Source organism: Thamnophis elegans, chromosome 2 (genome assembly GCF_009769535.1).
Source record: "Thamnophis elegans isolate rThaEle1 chromosome 2, rThaEle1.pri, whole genome shotgun sequence".
In the NCBI taxonomy this organism is placed as follows: Eukaryota; Metazoa; Chordata; class Lepidosauria; order Squamata; family Colubridae; genus Thamnophis; species Thamnophis elegans.
Genome location: NC_045542.1, coordinates 169,702,602 through 169,721,966, shown reverse-complemented (window position 1 = coordinate 169,721,966; position 19,365 = coordinate 169,702,602). Strand labels below are relative to the sequence as shown.

General features: G+C 45.9%; 1 protein-coding gene across 1 annotated transcript; it reads right to left on the bottom strand.

Moving 5' to 3' along the window:
• Positions 1–1,215: 1,215 nt before the first annotated feature.
• TAP2 (transporter 2, ATP binding cassette subfamily B member) lies at positions 1,216–19,141 on the bottom strand. Its single transcript, XM_032209731.1, is given in 13 exon segments — positions 1,216–1,731; positions 1,733–1,846; positions 2,978–3,114; positions 4,208–4,367; positions 5,370–5,543; positions 6,404–6,592; positions 7,678–7,806; positions 8,982–9,179; positions 11,403–11,608; positions 13,047–13,177; positions 15,878–15,992; positions 16,609–17,106; positions 18,940–19,141. Coding segments are annotated over 13 exon segments (2,148 nt in total). The 5' UTR covers positions 18,971–19,141; the 3' UTR covers positions 1,216–1,665.
• Positions 19,142–19,365: the final 224 nt, after the last annotated feature.

The window sequence follows — 19,365 nt, the reverse complement described above, 5'->3', positions numbered from 1 at the left end:
AATTATAGCACCTTTACTTTCATAGAGGAGAAACCATATAAATCCATGCAATAAGTTTAATTCAAAACATGTTATGCCTCCAGAAGTTGTAAATGCTCCAATATTGGAGGTTTTTAAGAAGAGATTGGACAACCATTTGTCTGAAATGTTAAGAGGGTTTCCTGCCTGAGCAGAAAGATCTCCAAGATTCCTTCCAACTCTGTTATTCTATTAAGCTACTGAACTTCAGAGGATTCAAAGGTGGGGGAAAGCTTATTGTGTGGAACAGGCAAAAATCTTTAGTTTGGGCTGGAATCTTATTTACCATCCCAGCATTAATTACACTGAGACACGGTTAATGACAACTTGGGATCTTTAGAAAGATTTAAGATTAGAAAGGAAGTCTGAAGTTGGGAGAAAAAAGATGTACACTTAACTTTTATCTAAAAAGATCAGATCAATTCTCCCTGCTTCATAAAAACAAGAAGCAAAATGAGGGTCCTGGATAGACATACCCAATCCTTAGTTGTCACAACACAAGGTTAGGCTAAAATGAGTTTGGCTGATAGCAGCTGCCAGAATTGGAGGCTTGTAGTATTCTATTCAAAGAACAGAATGAAGATGAAAGATGCAGCAGAACCATATTTTGCTGATTTCTTTTACTCCAGTGAAGGTTTCAGTTTTTTGTAGCCTTGCTTGCAACTTGATTAGTGTATAAATAGAAGTAACTATTACTTTGCTAAACATTATTTCAACTACCCATTGTTTTACTGCCTTCCAATCCATTAATCCCTTGCTCATGGTTTGTTGCCTTAAAACTGAACTTGACTGGGAAGCTGAAAAATACTTCTTTGAAAGGAGGAATGGCTAACCTACTTTCATGTTGCTGCTGAGAAAAACTGGCGTTTGAATTAATCTAGTGTATAGATGATTGGCTGATTGAATGCCCTCAAGTTACTGTCAATTCTTAACATCCAGATACCTACCTGGATCCTCAGGGCTTCCCATCACCTTAGTAACTGAATCCATTCCCCTTGCCCTGCTCATCCACTTCTTTCCTTCTGCCTTTCCCCCCCAGCACTAGAGCTTTCTCTGGAGCTGGCTCTTTGCATAATACGTCCAGTATGCCTTCCAGTAGTACAAATTCGAATGATGCAATCATTTTGTGGCACTCTCTAATCACACTAATTTAGACCTATCTATGCGACTTCCATCCACATGCACATTTGCTAGAAATAAAAGGGATCACACAGAACTTTATTTTGTTAAATAAACAGGAAGTGAAATTTCTGCAACCAATATTAAAAAGTGTGACAAAAGAGCAGGTTGTACAAAAAGGTCTCACATACTAAATTTAAACAAAGGACAAAACGGGGGTATTGATGAGTTTGCTAAGTACAACTTGCTTGAAATGGGATTTTGCACCTTACACTGTGGAGTTTCCAGGGCCTAAATTGTTACTTAACACCACATGACTTGTGCCCAGATGAGAAAGACAACCTCCTTCCAAATGGCTGCAATTCGGCAACCCTTGACTGGTCAAAAGCTGCTAGACAGCTAGCTTCTGGGTCCCTCTCTTTTCCTAAGAGTGCTGTTTATCTCCCCAGCAAATCATTCATTTGGCATCTACAAAAGCAGTGCATCCTATGGCTGACATCTCCGTTGCAACTCCAGAAGTCATTTCGCCTAGGTCCTTTCCACCAGTCTGTAGTAGGGGCCTCTCTGGCCCATCAGCTCCGTGTTGAGTCCCATTCTTCACAATCTTCCCTCCTTCCAGCATCACAATCTTGTCTGCATTCTCCAATGTCTGCATCCGGTGAGCAATCATCAGCACTGTCCGGCCTCCACTCTTCACAGACTGCTGGATCTGGAAAAGGAAGCAGTGATCCAGAGAAAATCCTGGGTTCCTTAGATGTTCTAGATAGAAGCTCCCTCACATTCCCACTGAAAAGTGTTTCTCCACCTTTGCAATACAGTTTGGCCCCAAAGGTTTTGCAGTCTGGAAAACAATAAAAGCCACCCAAATGAAGGCAAGTATATGTGTCTCAGGAGAATGTGGCATGATCCACTTTGAGTCGGTCACTGGGACCAGAAGTTTAGCAATAGCAGTAGACTTATATACCGCTTCATAGGCCTTTCAGGCCTCTCTAAGCGGTTTACAGAGAGTCAGCATATTGCCCCCAACAATCTGGGTCCTCATTTTACCCACCTCGGAAGGATGGAAGGCTGAGTCAACCCTGAGCCGGTGAGATTTGAACCGCTGACCTGCTGATCTAGCAGTAGCCTGCAGTGCTGCATTTAACCACTGCGCCACCTTGGCTCTTAGTCTTCTCATCTTTCAGATTCAACCTGGAGCCTCTCCTCAGGGAACTTCCCTCTCACCAGAATGTACGTAGCACAGAGGAGAAGCTGCCCACCATTTTCCCTTCCATTCCCAGCATTACAATCTTGTGAGAATCACTGGCGCAAAATATTCAAATATTTGATTTCATTCTGTAATACACTTTGCTGTTTGGATATATTTTCTGATTTAATTTTATGTATGGTAGGTGTGAGAAGCCCAGAGTTGGTTTACGACCAGAGTGTCATGTCAGATTGGTAAAATCAATAAATACATTTACTGTACATCTGAACAAATAAACATTTAGATCCATATTATCTGCTCACATAGTGCTATTGTTCAATAGTTTTCACTGTACATAAGCCAGTAGCTCTTGGAGAACTTGAGATTCAAATCATAATAACTCTTAGAAGACAAGCTGATAAAAGAAAAGATAATTCAATAGAACTCTAATCAGGAGAGGGCACCCTGATTTTAAAGTCTATTTATCACCAAGATAAACTTGGAAGACATTACGACATGTCTGGTCAAATAAACCCAGTTTTCCTATGCTGTCACCTCTCAAACATTCAGATTAAGCCCTTCAGCGACCCTAAACTACTCCAGCCAAAGTCCATTCCCAGCCCCTCATGGACACCCCCCCCCACACACACTCACTGCATCGTCACTCTTGAAGTCCAAGGCACTTGTGGCTTCATCCAGCACCAAGACCTTCGGGTCACGGATCAGGGCCCGGGCGATGGCCAGCCGTTGCTTCTGCCCAATGGAGAGCTGGTCCCCCTTTTCCCCCACCTCTAAAAGAAGGCAAGCAAGAGAGACAGAGGAGATCAAGAACAAAATCAAGACCAACCAAATCTTGTTGCCCTAAAGGGATGGCAAAGCCATTAGTTGAAGAACAAGAAAAACCTGAAGCTCTTTGAAGTGGGATGGAGACACCGCAACTTGGGCAGCTGGCTCTCTTATTTTCAGGGAAAATAAGAGGAGGGGAAAGACCCCTGCACTTTTTAACAACGGTAGAAGAGATTTTAGAACTCGTGATTTTGGAAACGGCACAACAGTGCAATCAGCTCTTTGAATTCTCTTTTCTGCATTAGTAGTTTAATGATATGACTACAATTAAAATAATCAGTGTAACTTGGAGCTTTACAGATGGTCCTAAAGTTACAAGAGCTTTTGTGTCAGGAATTTTCATTGCTAAGCGATGTGGTTGCAAGGTTGATGTTTTATGACCGCACTGCTTAGTGAAGACAATCCACGCCTTCCCAACGGCCATTGTTAAGATAATCTCACTGGTCATTAGGCAAGGATCTCCTGGCCATCACCTGCCGGCTCCTCACAAGCAAAGTCAGGCAGTTGGCTACAGGTATTTGCAGGTCCCGGGAGGCTCATAAGGAGGCTGGCAGGCAATAGGTGGCTGATGTCAGGGTTTGGGGGGGGGGGCTTGCAGCAGTGCAGGAGAGGCCTTTTGGATGTGGGTTGGTGAGGGAAGATACACAGGGAGCCACAGCGCCATACGACACTTTAGCCCCCGGAATGTCTGCTGCCAAGCAAGATAGAGTGGGTGTATGGCCAAAGCAGCACATGCCTCCCTTTGTGGGTACTGGAGTCATTCCTGCAAGGTGGGGGGAGATTTTCCCCAGCAACTTGTGACCTCCCATTTCCCCCCCCCCCCCCGGCTTCCCCATTGACTTTGCTTGTGGGAAGCTGGCAAGGAAGATTGCAAATAGGGATGCAGTGCTTGTGGGGCACTGCAACTGTGGTTAAGTGCAGTGGTGACCAAGCACCCAGATTGCGATCAGGTGAGTGCGGGGGAGGGGGACTTCAAGGATTAGTTGCAACCTCCGTTTGTTCGGCAACACTGTAATCAAGGGGGGGAATTTTGCCCACCTGCATCAAAGCCTCCTTCCAGTTCACGGATGAATCCCAAGGCATCAGCTTCTTTGGCTGCTCTGATCACATCTTCCTCGCTGCAGCCTTGTAGGCCGTAAGTGATATTCTCCCTGATGGACCCAGAGAACAGGACGGGCTCCTGGCCCACTAGGGCCACCTGCAATTGGACAGGGAGGCCTATCAGGACAGGGCTGGGCTGAGGGGAAAGCGCCACTTTCCAAGATGGGGCTCAAGTGCACTCAAAGTGCAGCTGTTTCAGGCATAAGATTCACTACATCTCCCAAATGTAGACCTTGAGCTATCTGATCTTTGGAGGCAAAGTGGCGACATCCAAACAATCTCACTTGGTTTTCAAAACTAAGTAGGAAAAACCTGGATGAATTCCAGGTCCATGGCTAGACTAGGAAGGTCATCAAAACATATTACATCGGGGTGGGGGTGCGTGCAACCTTTAGACTGTTGCCAGAGAAACGGTACGGCCTCATTTATAGTTCACAGGAGATTCCAATCTTTTATCTCAGAACATAAACCACGTGGGCAAAATATCCTGAATGCCGCACCTTTTTAACCTATCAAGGAACATAAGAAATCCAAAGCCTTTCATCCCATGCATCTTTTACTACCTTCTGCACCAGACCAGATCTGAGCCACTTTGGAGATTCCAAGCCCCAGTTTTGTGGCTTTCAAAGTTGCCTTAGCGGCACTGCATTCACTTTTCTCTATGGGAATTTTGGATATCAGCCACACAATTTCTGAAAGCCAGAGGCTCTTTCACTTTTTTTTTTTGAGGAAGGAACGGCATAAAAAATGCGGTCTTTGCCATAAAAATTAGAAATTTAAAACAAGCACACAAAGAAAATTGCCAAGCATTTGGCGAGATGAACAACAAACTAACAAACTAACAACTAAATAAATGCTCTTAAACCCCAGACAATTCCTGCCATGATCTTCTAATGTGGTCCTGGATACTCTGCACTGTCCCTCACCAACCCTTTTGATATAGATGGATGATATAGATGTTCTTAAACCCCAGACAATTCCAACCACATCATCCTAATGTCATGTGGTCCTGCCCAGTCTGCATTACTCCTCTCCCCAAACCTCCCCAGCCACCAAAGAGACCTAGGCCTCATCCTGCAGGTGATAAGGACCCCCTCACCTGCTTATGGAGATACTTGTGCTCATATTTCCCAACTGGCTTTCCATCCAGCAGAACCTGCCCAGATTGGGGTTCGTAGAAGTGCTCCAGGAGGGCGATGCAGCTGCTCTTTCCGCTGCCGTTTGGGCCCACCAAGGCCGTCACTTCCCCAGGGCGGAGCTCAAAGGAGACATTCTACGCCAAAGAGATGCAAATGCATGCAAAAGGAAGCCGGAAGATGCAGCGTTAATGTTATATTTAGACCCCACAGTCTGAGTCTCATACAGTACAGGTAGCCTTGGCTTATAACCCCAATTCAGCCCCAATTTTTTGTTGCTAACTGAGAATGTTGTTAAGTGAGTTTTGCTCTATTGCTACAGTTGTTAACTGAATCATTGTTTGTAACACAGTCGTTAAGTGAATCTGGCTTCCCCATTGACTTTGCTTGTCAGAAGGTTGCAAAAGGGGATCATATGACCCCGGGACACTGCAACCGTCATAAATATGAATTAGTCGCCAAGTGTCTGAATTCTGATCACGGGGATGCTGCAACCTTTGTAAGCGTGAAAAAAATGGCCATAACTCACTTTTTTCACTGCTGTTATAACTTTGGAGCAGTCACTAAATGAACTACTGTAAGTTGAGGGGTACTTGTACAGAAATTGGCTTCGTCTTTTTAAAGGCCTTTCAAGTCTCAACATTCTTCCAATGTTCTTTATCAATGTTAAAGGAGTTGTAGAACACACAACCTACTTAACCAGGTTACTTAGCAACTTTAACAATTGCATTTGAAAGATGTACTGGTGGTGTGGTGGCGCAGTGGCTAGAATGCAGTATTGCAAGCAAACTCTGCCCACAGCCAGGAGGTTGACTCAGCCTTCCATCCTTCTGGGGTCTATAAAATGAGGACCCAGATTGTTGGGGGCTGACTTTATAAACGGCTTAGAGAGGGCTGTAAAGCAGTGTGAAGCGGTATACAAATCTGCTATCACTATTGGTACTTTTGGGGTGTCATGCAAAGCCACTCGGGTGCCTTCCAGCTTCCCATAAGGTACCTTCAGGACCTGGATATTAGGGCGGGAGGGATAGCAAAAGGAAACATTTTGGAAGGAGATGCGTCCCTCGAGGGTTTCTGGAGACAGCGTCCCTTCTGTGCGGACAGAGGGCTCCCGGTCAAGATATTCAAAGACTTTCTCTGCGGCGCCCACATTGCTCAGGGCATCTCCGTAGGTGTAAATCAGGGCCTGTGAGAGGAAAAGGAAGGAGCGGCAACGTTAAGACGTGAGAGCATCTGCAAAGGGAGGAATACAGCTGCCTACTCTGTCTTGAGCATTAAGGATAGCAGTATTCCATTATTTGAGGGGCCACCACAAAGAAGACAGGCTCAACTTGAAAGCTGCTGCCTCGGGAAGAGGATGAACTTTAATGATATGCACAAGTCTAAACAGACTCCTGCTGACCACACAGGTGTGTCCCTGCAGTTTTCTTCACAAGAGTGCCAAACAACCTGGCCTGTGCCTTGGTGGGAGGTTTGTAAGTCCAGCTCAATAACTCGGGATCTCTAGATGGTCTCCTATCCAACTAACCAGACCCAGCCCAGCTTTCTGAACACACCGAGCAGATGCTGCCTCCCGCTGGGTGAGAAAGTCCAGGAGGGAAAAGGGAAGGAGGGGTAGTGTATCTCCTGGCTGTTTCAAGCACTTTTTGAAAGCAACAGAATTCTAGAAAATAATTCCTTTGCTCCCTGAAGAGCAGCCTCCAGTTTCAGCCAAGACTATCTTCAATTTTTAACTTGCAACTTGGTGCAAATTACTGGCTTCTGTTCCCAATGGTTTAAAGTGGCAATAAATTACTTTTAAAAGAGAACCTAAGGAAATCTTATTTGAAATCTGGAACCTCTTCCCACACCTTATAAAGATTTCCAACAAAATTAATTGGATTGGATTGGATTTATTCAGTTTGTATGCCGCCCTATTCCCGAGAGACTCAGGGCAGCTAACAATCAAAGAGGGAAGGGAGGGGGGGGGGTACAAAATAGAAAATAAAAAAGACAAACACATTGTAATTCCTTTGTAACTGCCCCCAAAGCACTTTTTTAAAAAGAAAAACAGCCTTTCTGGGGATAAATAACTTAAAGGAATGGAAATAATTTGGGCAAGACTAGAAGCACCAATCAAATTCATAATATAAGCCAGGAGTGGCAAAATCAAGGCCCAGGGGCCAGATTTGGCTCATGGGGTGCTTACATCTGGCCGGCAGGACCGCCCTGGAAACAATGAAGGACTGGCCCACAGTGCCTCTGCCAGTGAAAAAGAAAGTGTTCACCGACCTGCACATACCACCCCACATTTGCTTGGTAGAGGATGAAGGAGACCAGGTTTCCTTTGGTCATGAGGCCGTTTTGGATCTGCTGGTAGCCACAGAAGAGCAGGATGAACTTCAGGCTCAACTGGAGCACCTGGAGTAGAAGAAACAGTAGGGCAGCCATGAATGGAAAAGATATTCAAATGTCATGATGTGCTTTTGCCTACAAAGATTGTGTAAGCCGTGGTTATTCCCTGTGACATTCCATGGAAGTGAAAGCTGGACTTTAAAGAAGAAGAATGGGAAGAGCATTGACAGTCTTAAACTTTGGTGTCGGAGAAGATTCCTGAGAATTATCATGAGTCACTGAACAAATGAAACCAGCATTCTTGCTCAAGGCACAAATGACCAGGCTCAAATTATCCCACTTCAGGTACACTATGCGAGGACCTAGCTTTCTTAGATAGGTATAGATTAACAGAATTGAAAGGGACCTTGTAGGTCATCTAGTCCAACCCCTCCACCCAAGCAGACCATACACCAGATCAATCCGGAGTTCCATTATCAGCTGCATAGGCCTTCAGGAGAGCCTTGTCAGCTGCAGAAGAAATGGGCTGGCAAGGCAAGTGTTGGGGTGTGGGAGGCCTGACTGCAATTGTCTGAAGTTAAGTAGTAGGGCAGCTCTATGCCCCCATCCCACCCCAGCTTAATTTTTACCTGTGCACCCTGGCATGGACGGGGTCTTAATTAGGGCTTATTTTGGGGGTAGGGCTTATATTGGGTGCACATGTAAAAAATCAAGCTAGGACTTATTTTTGAGGAAACATGGTAACACTTCACGAGATCTTGATTCGATCCCTTTTAAAAACAGGGTTTCAAACTGGGATTTCACTGGATTCATTTGTGGTTTGATTTTTGGAAGTGAAGACCTTTCAACCGAAAAACCTTCTTGATGAGAGTTTAATGCTAACAACTACTATGATACAGAGTACATAAAATCTTGTGAGATTGGGGACAAAGACACCAAATGTTTACAACCTTTCAAGCAAAGTAAGAAAAGCTAGCAAGACTTGACAACCTTCTAAAATCTAAGCCATATTTCAAAATTGGTTTTTTTTTTTAATTTTTGATATCTGAACAGGAATCCCCACAGGTTAGGAATCACTCACTTAAAGAACCTAAGTCAGCGATCACCAACCTTGGCAACTTTGTGGACTACGATGCCCAGAATTCATCAGCCAACATGGCTGGCTTAGAAATTCTGGGAGTTGCTGTCCACAAGCCTTAAAGTTGCCAATGTTGGAGAGCCCTGAGCCCTAGAGAACTTACCCGTACAACAAATAAGTAAACCATCCTTTCCAAGTCCCTTTGGTTCTTCAGACGGCAAGTGTCCCCCAAGGATGCCTCGTAACGCTCTGACTCCTTCTCCTCGGTGGCAAAGCTGCGCACGGTCTCCATGGACGAGATGACCTCACGCACCACCTCCTCTGAGCGGGCCACCGAATCTTGGATTGCCTTCAGTAAAGCCTGGATGGATCACGAAGGAAGTGGCAAAGTCAGCTACCTTAGGCCAGTTATCTTGCTGGTAGGATGCCCAAATCAAAGTCCAATGCCCTCATTTGGAGCAGAGAAACCCCCCAAAGGCTTCATGCCTCTATTTTATTTCGATTATTTCTCACTTGCAGCCAACTGGATTTCAGAGTGCAAGCTGGAGAGGGAGATGTACCCTCCCATTATTATTTCAGGGGAGGGGGGTGTTTCATTTATTCTAATTAAGAGTTGGGTTGTCTACGGCAGGGGTCACCAAACTTTCGGACCTCAGGGACCACTAAATTCATAATTTTACATCCCGTGGACCACCAATATGATTTTTTAAAAAGATAAATAGTATTTAGTGTAATATAAAAAAAAATGCAAATATTTTTCCGCGGACCATCAAAATTTTATCACAGACCACCAAAATTTTAACGCTGACCACCAGTTGGTGACTGCTGGTCTACAGAGATTCTCAATCACCCAGGTAATGGCTATCTCAAAGGAACCTCTATCCTAAAAGCAATCAGACTTTCTTGTTTGTTTCTTTTCCTTTTAAAATATTTCATTTCTCATCCACGAAGCTTCTTCAGTTCTAACTGATTGGTAAGGCAGTTACCCTGACTAGGTGGCTCAGTGGCTAAGACACTGAGCTTGTCTATCAGAAAGGTTGGCAGTTCGAATCCCTAGTACAGGTCTCCTGCGTGAGCAGGGGGTTGGACTAGGTGACTTCCAAGGACCCTTCCAACTATGTTACTGTTAAAGGTCATTCCCCACCATACAGCTTGGACTGAAGAAGCTCCCTGGATGAGAAGTGAAACATTTTCAAAGGGGGAAAAATTAAGAAATCCAACTGCCTTTGGAAACAGCCTCTTTGAGATAAGAGATGGGTTGAACCAAGAGTCAAAGAAATCCAGAGGGTCTCAAGCATCATCATTTTTTTCCATTTTGTCTCCCTTCAGAGTGAGGGAAAACTTTATCACAATTTCTTATTTATATATTATTTATTGCCTTTACAAATAAAAAATTGCAATCCTGCTCGTTTTACAATCCTGTCTATTTCTAACAAACTTTGTTCTAGTATGATCTTTCTTTCATGCCTATTTTCTCAGAACTATTTTTATAATCCTATTGTACGTAGCCCTCAATTTAATACCAGTCAGTTAATGATTGGTAAAAGTAGTTTTCTGCCTTTAAAGAATTTCTGGCTGTCGTAAAGCATTGCTCCCCACCTGCGATCACATGACCACATTTTTGGCAGGTGGCAACTAGCTCACATTGACAACTGGTTGCTGAACTCCCCATGATCACCATTTGAGATCTTCTCTGCCAGTTTCGGCAGAAACTGCAAAAACCGGCAAGGAAGGTTGAAAGTGAAAAAGAGCTGAAATCCTGAAGATTTCAGTTCCGTTCCTGCAGCCCACTGAAGAATTTCCCGTCAATGCTTGGAGGGCAGCTGAAATTCTTCATTGGGATGGAGGAGCATTTGAGAGTGAAAAAAGCCTCCAACATTGCACAGAGATTTGCACACATTTCAGCTATAGTATACAGCATTTTTGCTCCATCTTCTTAATAACTTGGGAAATCACTTAATGACCACAACTGGGAATGCCAGGATAGCAGACATAATCAAAACAATCATGTGGGCATCTTGCTTAATTACCACTTTATTAAATACCCCAGATTCCAGTCCCAACTGTGATCACAAGTTGAGGATATATTGTAGGAAATCCCTCAGCTTTTCTCCTATATTTTTGTCTGTCTCTACTTTCTTTCTTCTCGTCTTGCCCCAACTCCTTCTCTCTCTCTCCTTGTAGCTATCAGTAGGCGGCATCTCATCCTCCTTCTTTTCACCTGAAGACATGGCCAGGGACACAACACAATCCCTTTTCTTTCAGTCCAGGAAGAGGAAACCAGGCCACACAACCAACAACCAATCCTTTTGTATAAGCCACACAGACAGGGGAGTGAATTTTAATCACATGGCTGCCGTCTTGCTTTTTCTGGCCCTCTGGAGATGCCACCGTGTTCTGGTGCTGCTCAGCTCCCTTGAAGTCTCTTTTTTCTTCTGCTCTCTGGCTTGTTTTTCCTTTCCATGAACTGGCCCATTACCTCCCTCACCCAAGTTGGGACTCCTTCACTGCCTGCAATTGACCAGAGAAACCCAGAAGTGTCCGCCATTCCCTCTAGGCCGCCTTCTGCCTTCATGATCCCTACCTGGTGTCGGGCATTGTAGACCTTCTGGACGGCCATCATGAGTGGGGTCTCAATCAGCATCAGCAGAGTCAGGCGCCAGGACAGGCCGATCATGAATACGTAGAGCCCAACGGACTTGACCAGGTTGCGCAGGAAGACGTTGGTGTTGAGCGGCACCGAGCGGCTCATCATAGTTGTGTCTTTGGAAAGGCGGGAGGTCAGCGTCCCTGTGGGCAAAGAGATATTGTTCAACAAATGCCATACTGGCAACACAGGAAGGGAGATTATAGGAAATAATCCATCCACCACCCTCCTGGGAAGAGGGCAAAGTCATGGACATAGCATCAAAAGATACCGTATCCTCTTTGTAATGAGTCACCATTTCTACCTAAATCCAGACTACACCCCTAGGATTTCAGGATAGCTTCCTATCCAAGGAATAACAGAGTTGGAAGGAAACTTGAAGGTGTTGTAATCCAACACCTTGCTCAAGCAGGAAACCATATACCAGTGATGGCAAACCTTTTTGTTGTTGGGCACCAAAAATGCAAGGGTGCATGTGCCGGCACCCATAATGCAAAGCGCATACCCGCCTTCATGCACAATCCCCCCCCCCCGCTCCTCGCCCCCACGCACACCGCACTGCTCACTTCCAAACTGAGCTTGTTATTTCCTCTGGGGGGCCAGGGGAGGCCATTTTCACCCTCCCCAAGCTCCAGGAAAGCCTCCGGAGCTGGGGAAGGGCGAAAATCAGACCCAACGGGCCTACCGGAAGTTTGGAAAAGATCCGTTTCCGGCTTCTGAGGGAGGCCGTTTTTGCCCTCCCCAGGCTCCAGTAAAGAATCCGGAGCCTGGGGAGGTCAAAAAATGGACCCAATGGGCCTACTGGAAGTACCACTTCCTCCAGCCCTCTGGAAGGCTGAAAATCACCTGGCCAGCGCGGGCATGCATGCTGGAGCTGACGGCTCCTATGCCAGCAGATGTGGCTCCATGTGCCACCTGTGGCAAACATGTCATAGGTTTGCCATCACAGCCATCTACCATGTCAGTCAAATCTCTTCTTAAAAACTTCCAGTGTTGGAGCACCCACAACTTCTGGAGGCAAGTCCTTTCACTGACATCTGAGTGTCGTGTTGTTTTTTTTAATCAGCCAAGGGTTGCGTTTCTCTTGGGCAGATAAACACTTCCTCCCAGCCAACTTTTGCCCATCTTTTAAAAAGCTGATTAAGCTTAAATCTGATTAGCACTTGAATGGGAGAGGCCAGGATTGCAGATCGGACTGAAAAGGTGGGAGAAAAAGAACATCTCAGGAGAAAGCCGGTGGAAACTACTTCTTTATGGCCGGCAAGAAAAAAAACAGAGTTGTGACCATGTAGTCCCAGGAGCTGAGTTCATCCCAAAACAAAGCCCAGCCATAGTATTATTCTGCTCAAAAAGCTAAGCAAGATGAGACCTGGTCAAAACAAGGATGGGAGGCCACCAGGAAATCCCAAGGGTATGTGTGTGGGAGTGAAAACAGAATGGTGCGCTGGTGAAGTACTTCCATCTTTTTCCCGAAAATATTATATGAATGGTCTGCAGAGTTATCAAAGACAGGCTTCACCTGAGAGAATCTTTTTCCTTGACACAGTTCCAGAAATAGCGGCTGCCTCTTTGGGCCCTCACCTGTTTTCACCTCCTGGAAGAAGGCCAGGTCTTGCCGCACCAGAGAAGAGAAGAGTAAGTTGCGAGTCCGGATGACCATCCGGGAGATGGTGAACATGAAGAGCCCCCCACGGCAGCTGGCAAAGGTGGAGCTAGAAGGGAAACAGCAGGGGGGATTGGTTCCTGCTCCACCAATGGAAACAAGAGTCAAAGCTCCATGTATAAGCACCTACTGGATTTGACCCGGGTACAAAAGGAAATCACTGACAGATCTACCCCACCATTTGAGATCACCATATTTTTCAGAGTGTAAGACGCACCTTTTTCCCTCAAAAAAGAGGCTGAAAATCTGGGCGCGTCTTATACACTGAATACAGCACTTTTTTGCCTCCCAAAACTCTACCCCCTTCACCAAAATGGCCGATTTTTTAGCTTTTAAATGGCTTTCAGAGAGCTCCTGGGGGCTGGGGAGGGCAGAAATGAGCAAAAAATGACCCATTTTTAGCAGTTAGACTTATATACCGCTTCATAGGGCTTTCAGCCCTCTCTAAGCGGTTTACAGAGTCAGCATATTGCCCCCAACAACAATCCGGGTCCTCATTTTACCCACCTCGGAAGGATGGAAGGCTGAGTCAACCTTGAGCCGGTGAGATTTGAACAGCCAAAATGCAGAACTGCAGTCAGCTGAAGTAGCCTGCAGGGCTGCATTTAACCACTGCGCCACCTCGGCTCTGTTTGCCCCCGTCTCTTTTTGCCCCCCCAGCCCCCAGCAGCACTCTATAAGCTTCCTAAAGGCTTTCCATGCCCTTTTTTGACAAGAAAAATGCCCGTTTTTGCAACAAACGAGCTGGTTTTGCTCATTTTTGCCCCCCCCACCCCCCAGGAGCACTCTACAAGCCTCCTAAGAGCTATTCATGCCCTTTTTTAAAAAATGAGTCCGTTTTCACGAAAAATGGGGCATTTTGGGGAGGTTTGCAGTGTGCAAAAACTTTTTTTATAATTTTCCTCTTCAAAACATTGCTGTGTCTCATACTCTGGTGAGTCTTATACTCCGAAAAATACGATAAAATAACTCTCTTCCCCATTTTGAAAAAGCACCAGACAGCTTTCATTTTGAATTAAAAACAGCAACAAGATCCCTGATACAAGCCCTAAGCTCTGATGTAGATGAAGCACATTTTCCTGCTGGCTACTGGTTCCTAAAGGGGCCATTAATTAATGGATTAATAGCAATAGCACTTCAACTTATATACCATTTCAGTTTAAAGCCCTCTCTAAGCGGTTTACAGAGTCGGCTTATTGCCCCCAACAATCTGGATCCTCATTTTACCAACCTCGGAAGGATAAAAAGCTGAGTCGACCTTGAGCTGGTGAGAATCGAACCCCTGGCAATCAGCAGAATTAGCCTACAATACTGCATTCTAACCACTGCGCCACCACGGCTTCTAAGATGAAGTTCATTATTTATTTGGATCTTTATTATAAATTCTTTTATGTTTATTTATTTTTTTGTTTTTTAACGCTAAGCTCTTGCACTCCTTAAAAAGCATGAGAAACAAAAAAACAGCAAAATAACAGTTATTATCGTCATCCCTTTCCTGTGAAGGACTAAAAGCAATTGCGCTTATATACCACTTTCACAGTGCTTTTACAGCCCTCTCTAAGTGGTTTACAGAGCCAACCTATTGCCCCAAACAATCTGGGTCCTCATTTTACCCACCTCGGAAGGATGGAAGGCTGAGTCAACCTTGAGCTGGTGAGATTTGAACTGCCAAATTGCAGGCAGCCGGCAGTCAGCAGAAGTAGCCTGCAGTACTGCACTCTAACCACTGCACAACCTCGGCTCTGGAAGGGACTGGGAGGGGCTTTGAACTGTGTGCATTCCAGAGCCATAAACACCGCAGATACATTACTCACTCCAGAAAAGCAGAGGAGGCTCCATTATCCGTGACTTAAAAAAAAAAACAAAGTCAAGTTTTGCTTCAGGAGAACTCTAGAGAACAAGCTGATTTCCAATCTTTCCAGCAGCCTGAGTGACAGGTACGCATAGCTTCATTTAGGCCCCACCTGGTCTTTGATTGGCAGGTGAAGAGGGAAGAGGTACTTCCCCCAAAGTACACATGTAGCCAGCATCAAAACGATAGTTGCAGGAGGGATCTGGCAGAGCTGAGTTGATTTCAAAAAGCTAAGCAGCATCAAATTGGCTGGCATTTGGATGGGAGGCCACTAGGAAACCCCAGAGCAGAGATTACGCTGGGAAGTCAAAACATATGTCCAAAGAAGGCAACAATCAATAGTTTCCTTAGTGTTGTGGCCCACCAGCGGCCAGTAGAGCTGGCAGCAGATTTGGACAATGAGGAGGTTGGGGAGGAACATGGGCCAGTCCTGGAGTCTGGGGAGCCTCTGATGAGGGCTCTGTGTCGGAGGCAGAGAGAGGGCCAGGGCCATATGTCAATTATCATCTGCCTTCAGTGTCAGAGATCAGTGAGGCAGATGAACAGCTGGAGCCTGTTTCCAGAGTGCGCTTGCACAGAGTTGCCAGACAAGGGAACAGCTAAAGAACAGGGGTCGACTTGTGAGTAAGGCCACAGGTGGATGATGAATGGCCCCTCCCAGAGGAAATAAAAGAGGAGCGGAGGGGTTTTTGTCAGGACAAGGAGTTTGCTTCATGCTCTGGTGAAGCCTAGGTCAAAACACTTCGAGCTGGGAAGAAAAAAAAATACCTCAACATCTTCATTCAACATGATCACTCCCTTGTACCACCTTGTGGTCATAATGCCAGGTGACAACAGAATATTAATTCCAAGCCTTCTTAAGGGCAACTGCAGCAACGGGGCCTGGAATAAGCTCACCTTCCAAATGAGACCAGGCAGAGACAAAAGATGGCCGTGTAAAAGGCTTCTGCGTCATATTTGGTGCCCAGGATGTCAATCAAACGCCCGGTGTAAAAGGGCATGAACATGTCACCTGCAGGTTGGCCAAGAACAGAGAAGGTGATGTAGGACCTCAATCAGGAAAGGCAGCTTACCTCCCTCCCCGCCCCCCCCCCACACACAAACATTACAAATTTCCTCTGGACATCATTCTGTGAAAGGCAAAGAAATCTTGAGTTGTGCCCCAGTGTCCCTGCCGCTAGTGGGAGAACTATGGAAAGGGTGGGAAAGTCCCTCAGGATGGGAGAGAAACATGGGAGAAGAAAAGATGCTTGAAGTGTTGAATGGGAGAGGATTTTAAATGATCCAGGATCTGTCTACATCTCTTTTCATCCTGGGACAAATGACACACTTGGGAAACCAATCAGCAGGTACAAAGGAGGCAGGGGGAAATGGCTGAAGCCTCCAGAAATCCTGCTCTGTGCAGGAGGCAACCGAGAGGCGCATTGGACAGATTCAGGGAGAACATCGAAAGCAGCAGCAGGATTTCAAAGGCTGAGAGTGGGTCTGTTAAAGATCTTCTGGCAACCATCTCACAACTGAATTATTTTATTTTCTTTAGTGTGTGGTGTGTGATTCCAGCCCTGGGGACTCTTTGGGGTTCATTTATCCTGCAGCACAGATAACGATTTCACTCCGCACAAACTCACCAATCACCGCCAGGATGAGGAACAAGAAAGCGCCAGTGAGATACAGCTTGTCTGGACCGAAAAGTCTGAGCATCTTCCAAAAAGTGGCCTTGTCTTCTTTCCGGGACTCCTCTGTGCTTCGCCCTCCTGCCAGGATCCCCCAGAGGAGCTGGGAGAAGCCCACTGCCCCATAGATTGCCAGCCACCAGGACCAAGCGGCCGAAGAGACCAGGAGGGGAGGGTCCCCAAGCCAGTGTCCCACCAACAGGTACAACGGGGGCAGGATGCTGACAGCAGCCACCGTAGAAGAGGACATCGGGGAGGCCCCACCCACGGAGAGCAGGGCCCTGACTCCCCAGAGAACCAGCAGGCGCAGAGCGGCCTCCAGCCAAGCCGCTGGGACCCCCAGGGGGTCCATGGAGGGGCCCCATCCAGCCAGCAGGGAGAGCAGGATTCGGTCGCAGAGAAGCAGGGGAACAGTCTGAAACATGACAGGAACCAGCATCTTACTGACGGGCTCTGGGAAGAGAGGGAAGGATTACAGTTATCTGAATCGGAGGATTATGGATTTAAGAGGAGGAAGAGGAAGAGGAGGAGATGAGGAGGAGGAGGAGGAGGAAGAAGAAATCATCATCATCATCATTTTTGAATGTTCAGTTGGCTGAGTTCCATGTTTAATGAATAAAGTATATAATAATAACAATAAAAATAATAATAATAATAATCATCATCATCATCAGAGGATTTTTCTATTTTGGCCTTAATGGCATTTGTGCGGATAGCTTGCTGCGCAAGAACAAGCTATCCGCACAAATGACATTAAGGCCAAAATCGAAAAATCCTCTGATGATGCCAAATGCAGACTCTGCAAAGTAGTTGATGAAACTGTTGATCACATACTCAGCTGCTGTAAAAAAAATCACGCAGACTGGTTATAAATTGCAGCACAATTCAGTAGCACAAATGATCAACTGGAATTTGTGCAAAAATTATAATATTAAAACAACAACAAACTGGTGGGAACATAAGCCTGAAAAAGTCACCGAAAATCAGATGGTCAAGATCTTGTGGGATTTTCGTATACAAACGGACAAAATACTGGTGCATAACACACCAGACCTCACACTGGTTGAGAAAAATAAGGTTACAATCATAGACATTGCAATACCAGGTGATAGCAGGGTCCACGAGAAAGAACATGAAAAAATCGCGAAATACCAGGACTTAAAAATCAAAATCCAACGATTATGGCACAAACCAGCAGTGGTAATTCCAGTGGTAATCAGCACACTGGGCGCTATTCCAAAAGCACTGGAATTACATTTAAAACAGTTAATAATTGACAAAACCACCATCAGTCAAATGCAAAAAGCTGCACTGCTTGGATCCGCACGCATATTACGAAAATACGTTACGATGTCCTAGGCCCCTGGGTTTAGTGCCCTGGATGAGGCCCGACTAGTAATCAATGCCAAATCTGGTGAAAAGCTGTGATACAATTGTATAATAATAATAATTCTAAAATTTGGAAATTGTAAATTTATCGGACTTGGACATTCTGACTACAAAAAACCACCCTACTTGGAACAGCTTATATCCACCAATATTACCTTAGCAGTTCCTATGTCCTTGGTTAGAAGTCCAGCTGTTGTGCTACCAACCAGCCTCAAAGGCTGTGAATCTCACCAAAGATTAACCAAATAATAATAATGATTATTATTATTATTTAAGAGGAGGGTCACTGCATAAGACCTTTGGCTCCTCGATTCAACTAAATTGCCTCCCAATGCTGCATCTAATCAGCTGACTTCCCAGCAAAAGATTCCTTGGCTGCAGCCTAACTATTCATACTCTGAGTGCAGGAAGTCTCGGGACAATTTCGGGAAAGATCAAATTCACAACAACGAAGCCTTCTCTGGTTACAGGACACTTCGCTGCGTGTTTTATTCTGCGTTCTCAGGTCCCAACAGGCACCCCAGCACCGCTCGGGAAAGCCGAAATTCTTCAGTGACCTTTTCTCGGGAAGAAAGAACCAGATCGGTTCTTTAGGCTAGAGAGGATCTGAACCCCGCTCCCATCCTCCGAAGTAGAGGCCCGAGTAGAGGACCCCAAAAGTTTAGTTCCCGCGCAAAGCAGGACGAAACGCGTTCGGTTAGTTCTTGGCTGGGCAGGAAATCGGGGCTCATTACGCAGCTTCTTAAAGGAGGAGGTGGACTGCGCGCCCCGTAATCCGCACCCAACATGAGCAGCCCTGCTGAATGGGAATGATGGGGAATGGAGTCCCCCGCAACTCCAGAACCGCTCGATCGTCCAGATCAGTGTAACCCTCCGCCCTTTTTTCCAGTTTCTCACCTTCCTGCCGCGGCCGGGAAAGTCCTTCCATCGCGGGCGTTTGGTCCTTCTCGATCCTGAAGCCTGCTTTTAGCCGGGCCGAGCTTGATTTCCCTCTGTCCCCAAAATTCGCCGCACCTACCGCCCACTCCTACGCCGAGTCAAAAATCCCCCAACGCGCCGCTTTTGCTTTCGATTTCAAAGGCAAAATCCCCTTTCCGCCAAGCTTCTTCCATCACAGTGACCGCCAGATGGCGTCCGCGTTCCGCTGTACAAGCCTAATAGCTACCGACCTCTTTCTCCTGTTTTCCCTTCATCCTCGTGATTTCTTGAATCGGAGTCGGTTGGATAAGTTGCCTTTTCTCTACGTGTCATAATTGAGTGTTAAACCCCGACCGTGGCTGAGTCGTGCATGGCGTTATTCATCATTACAGGTAGCCCTTGACT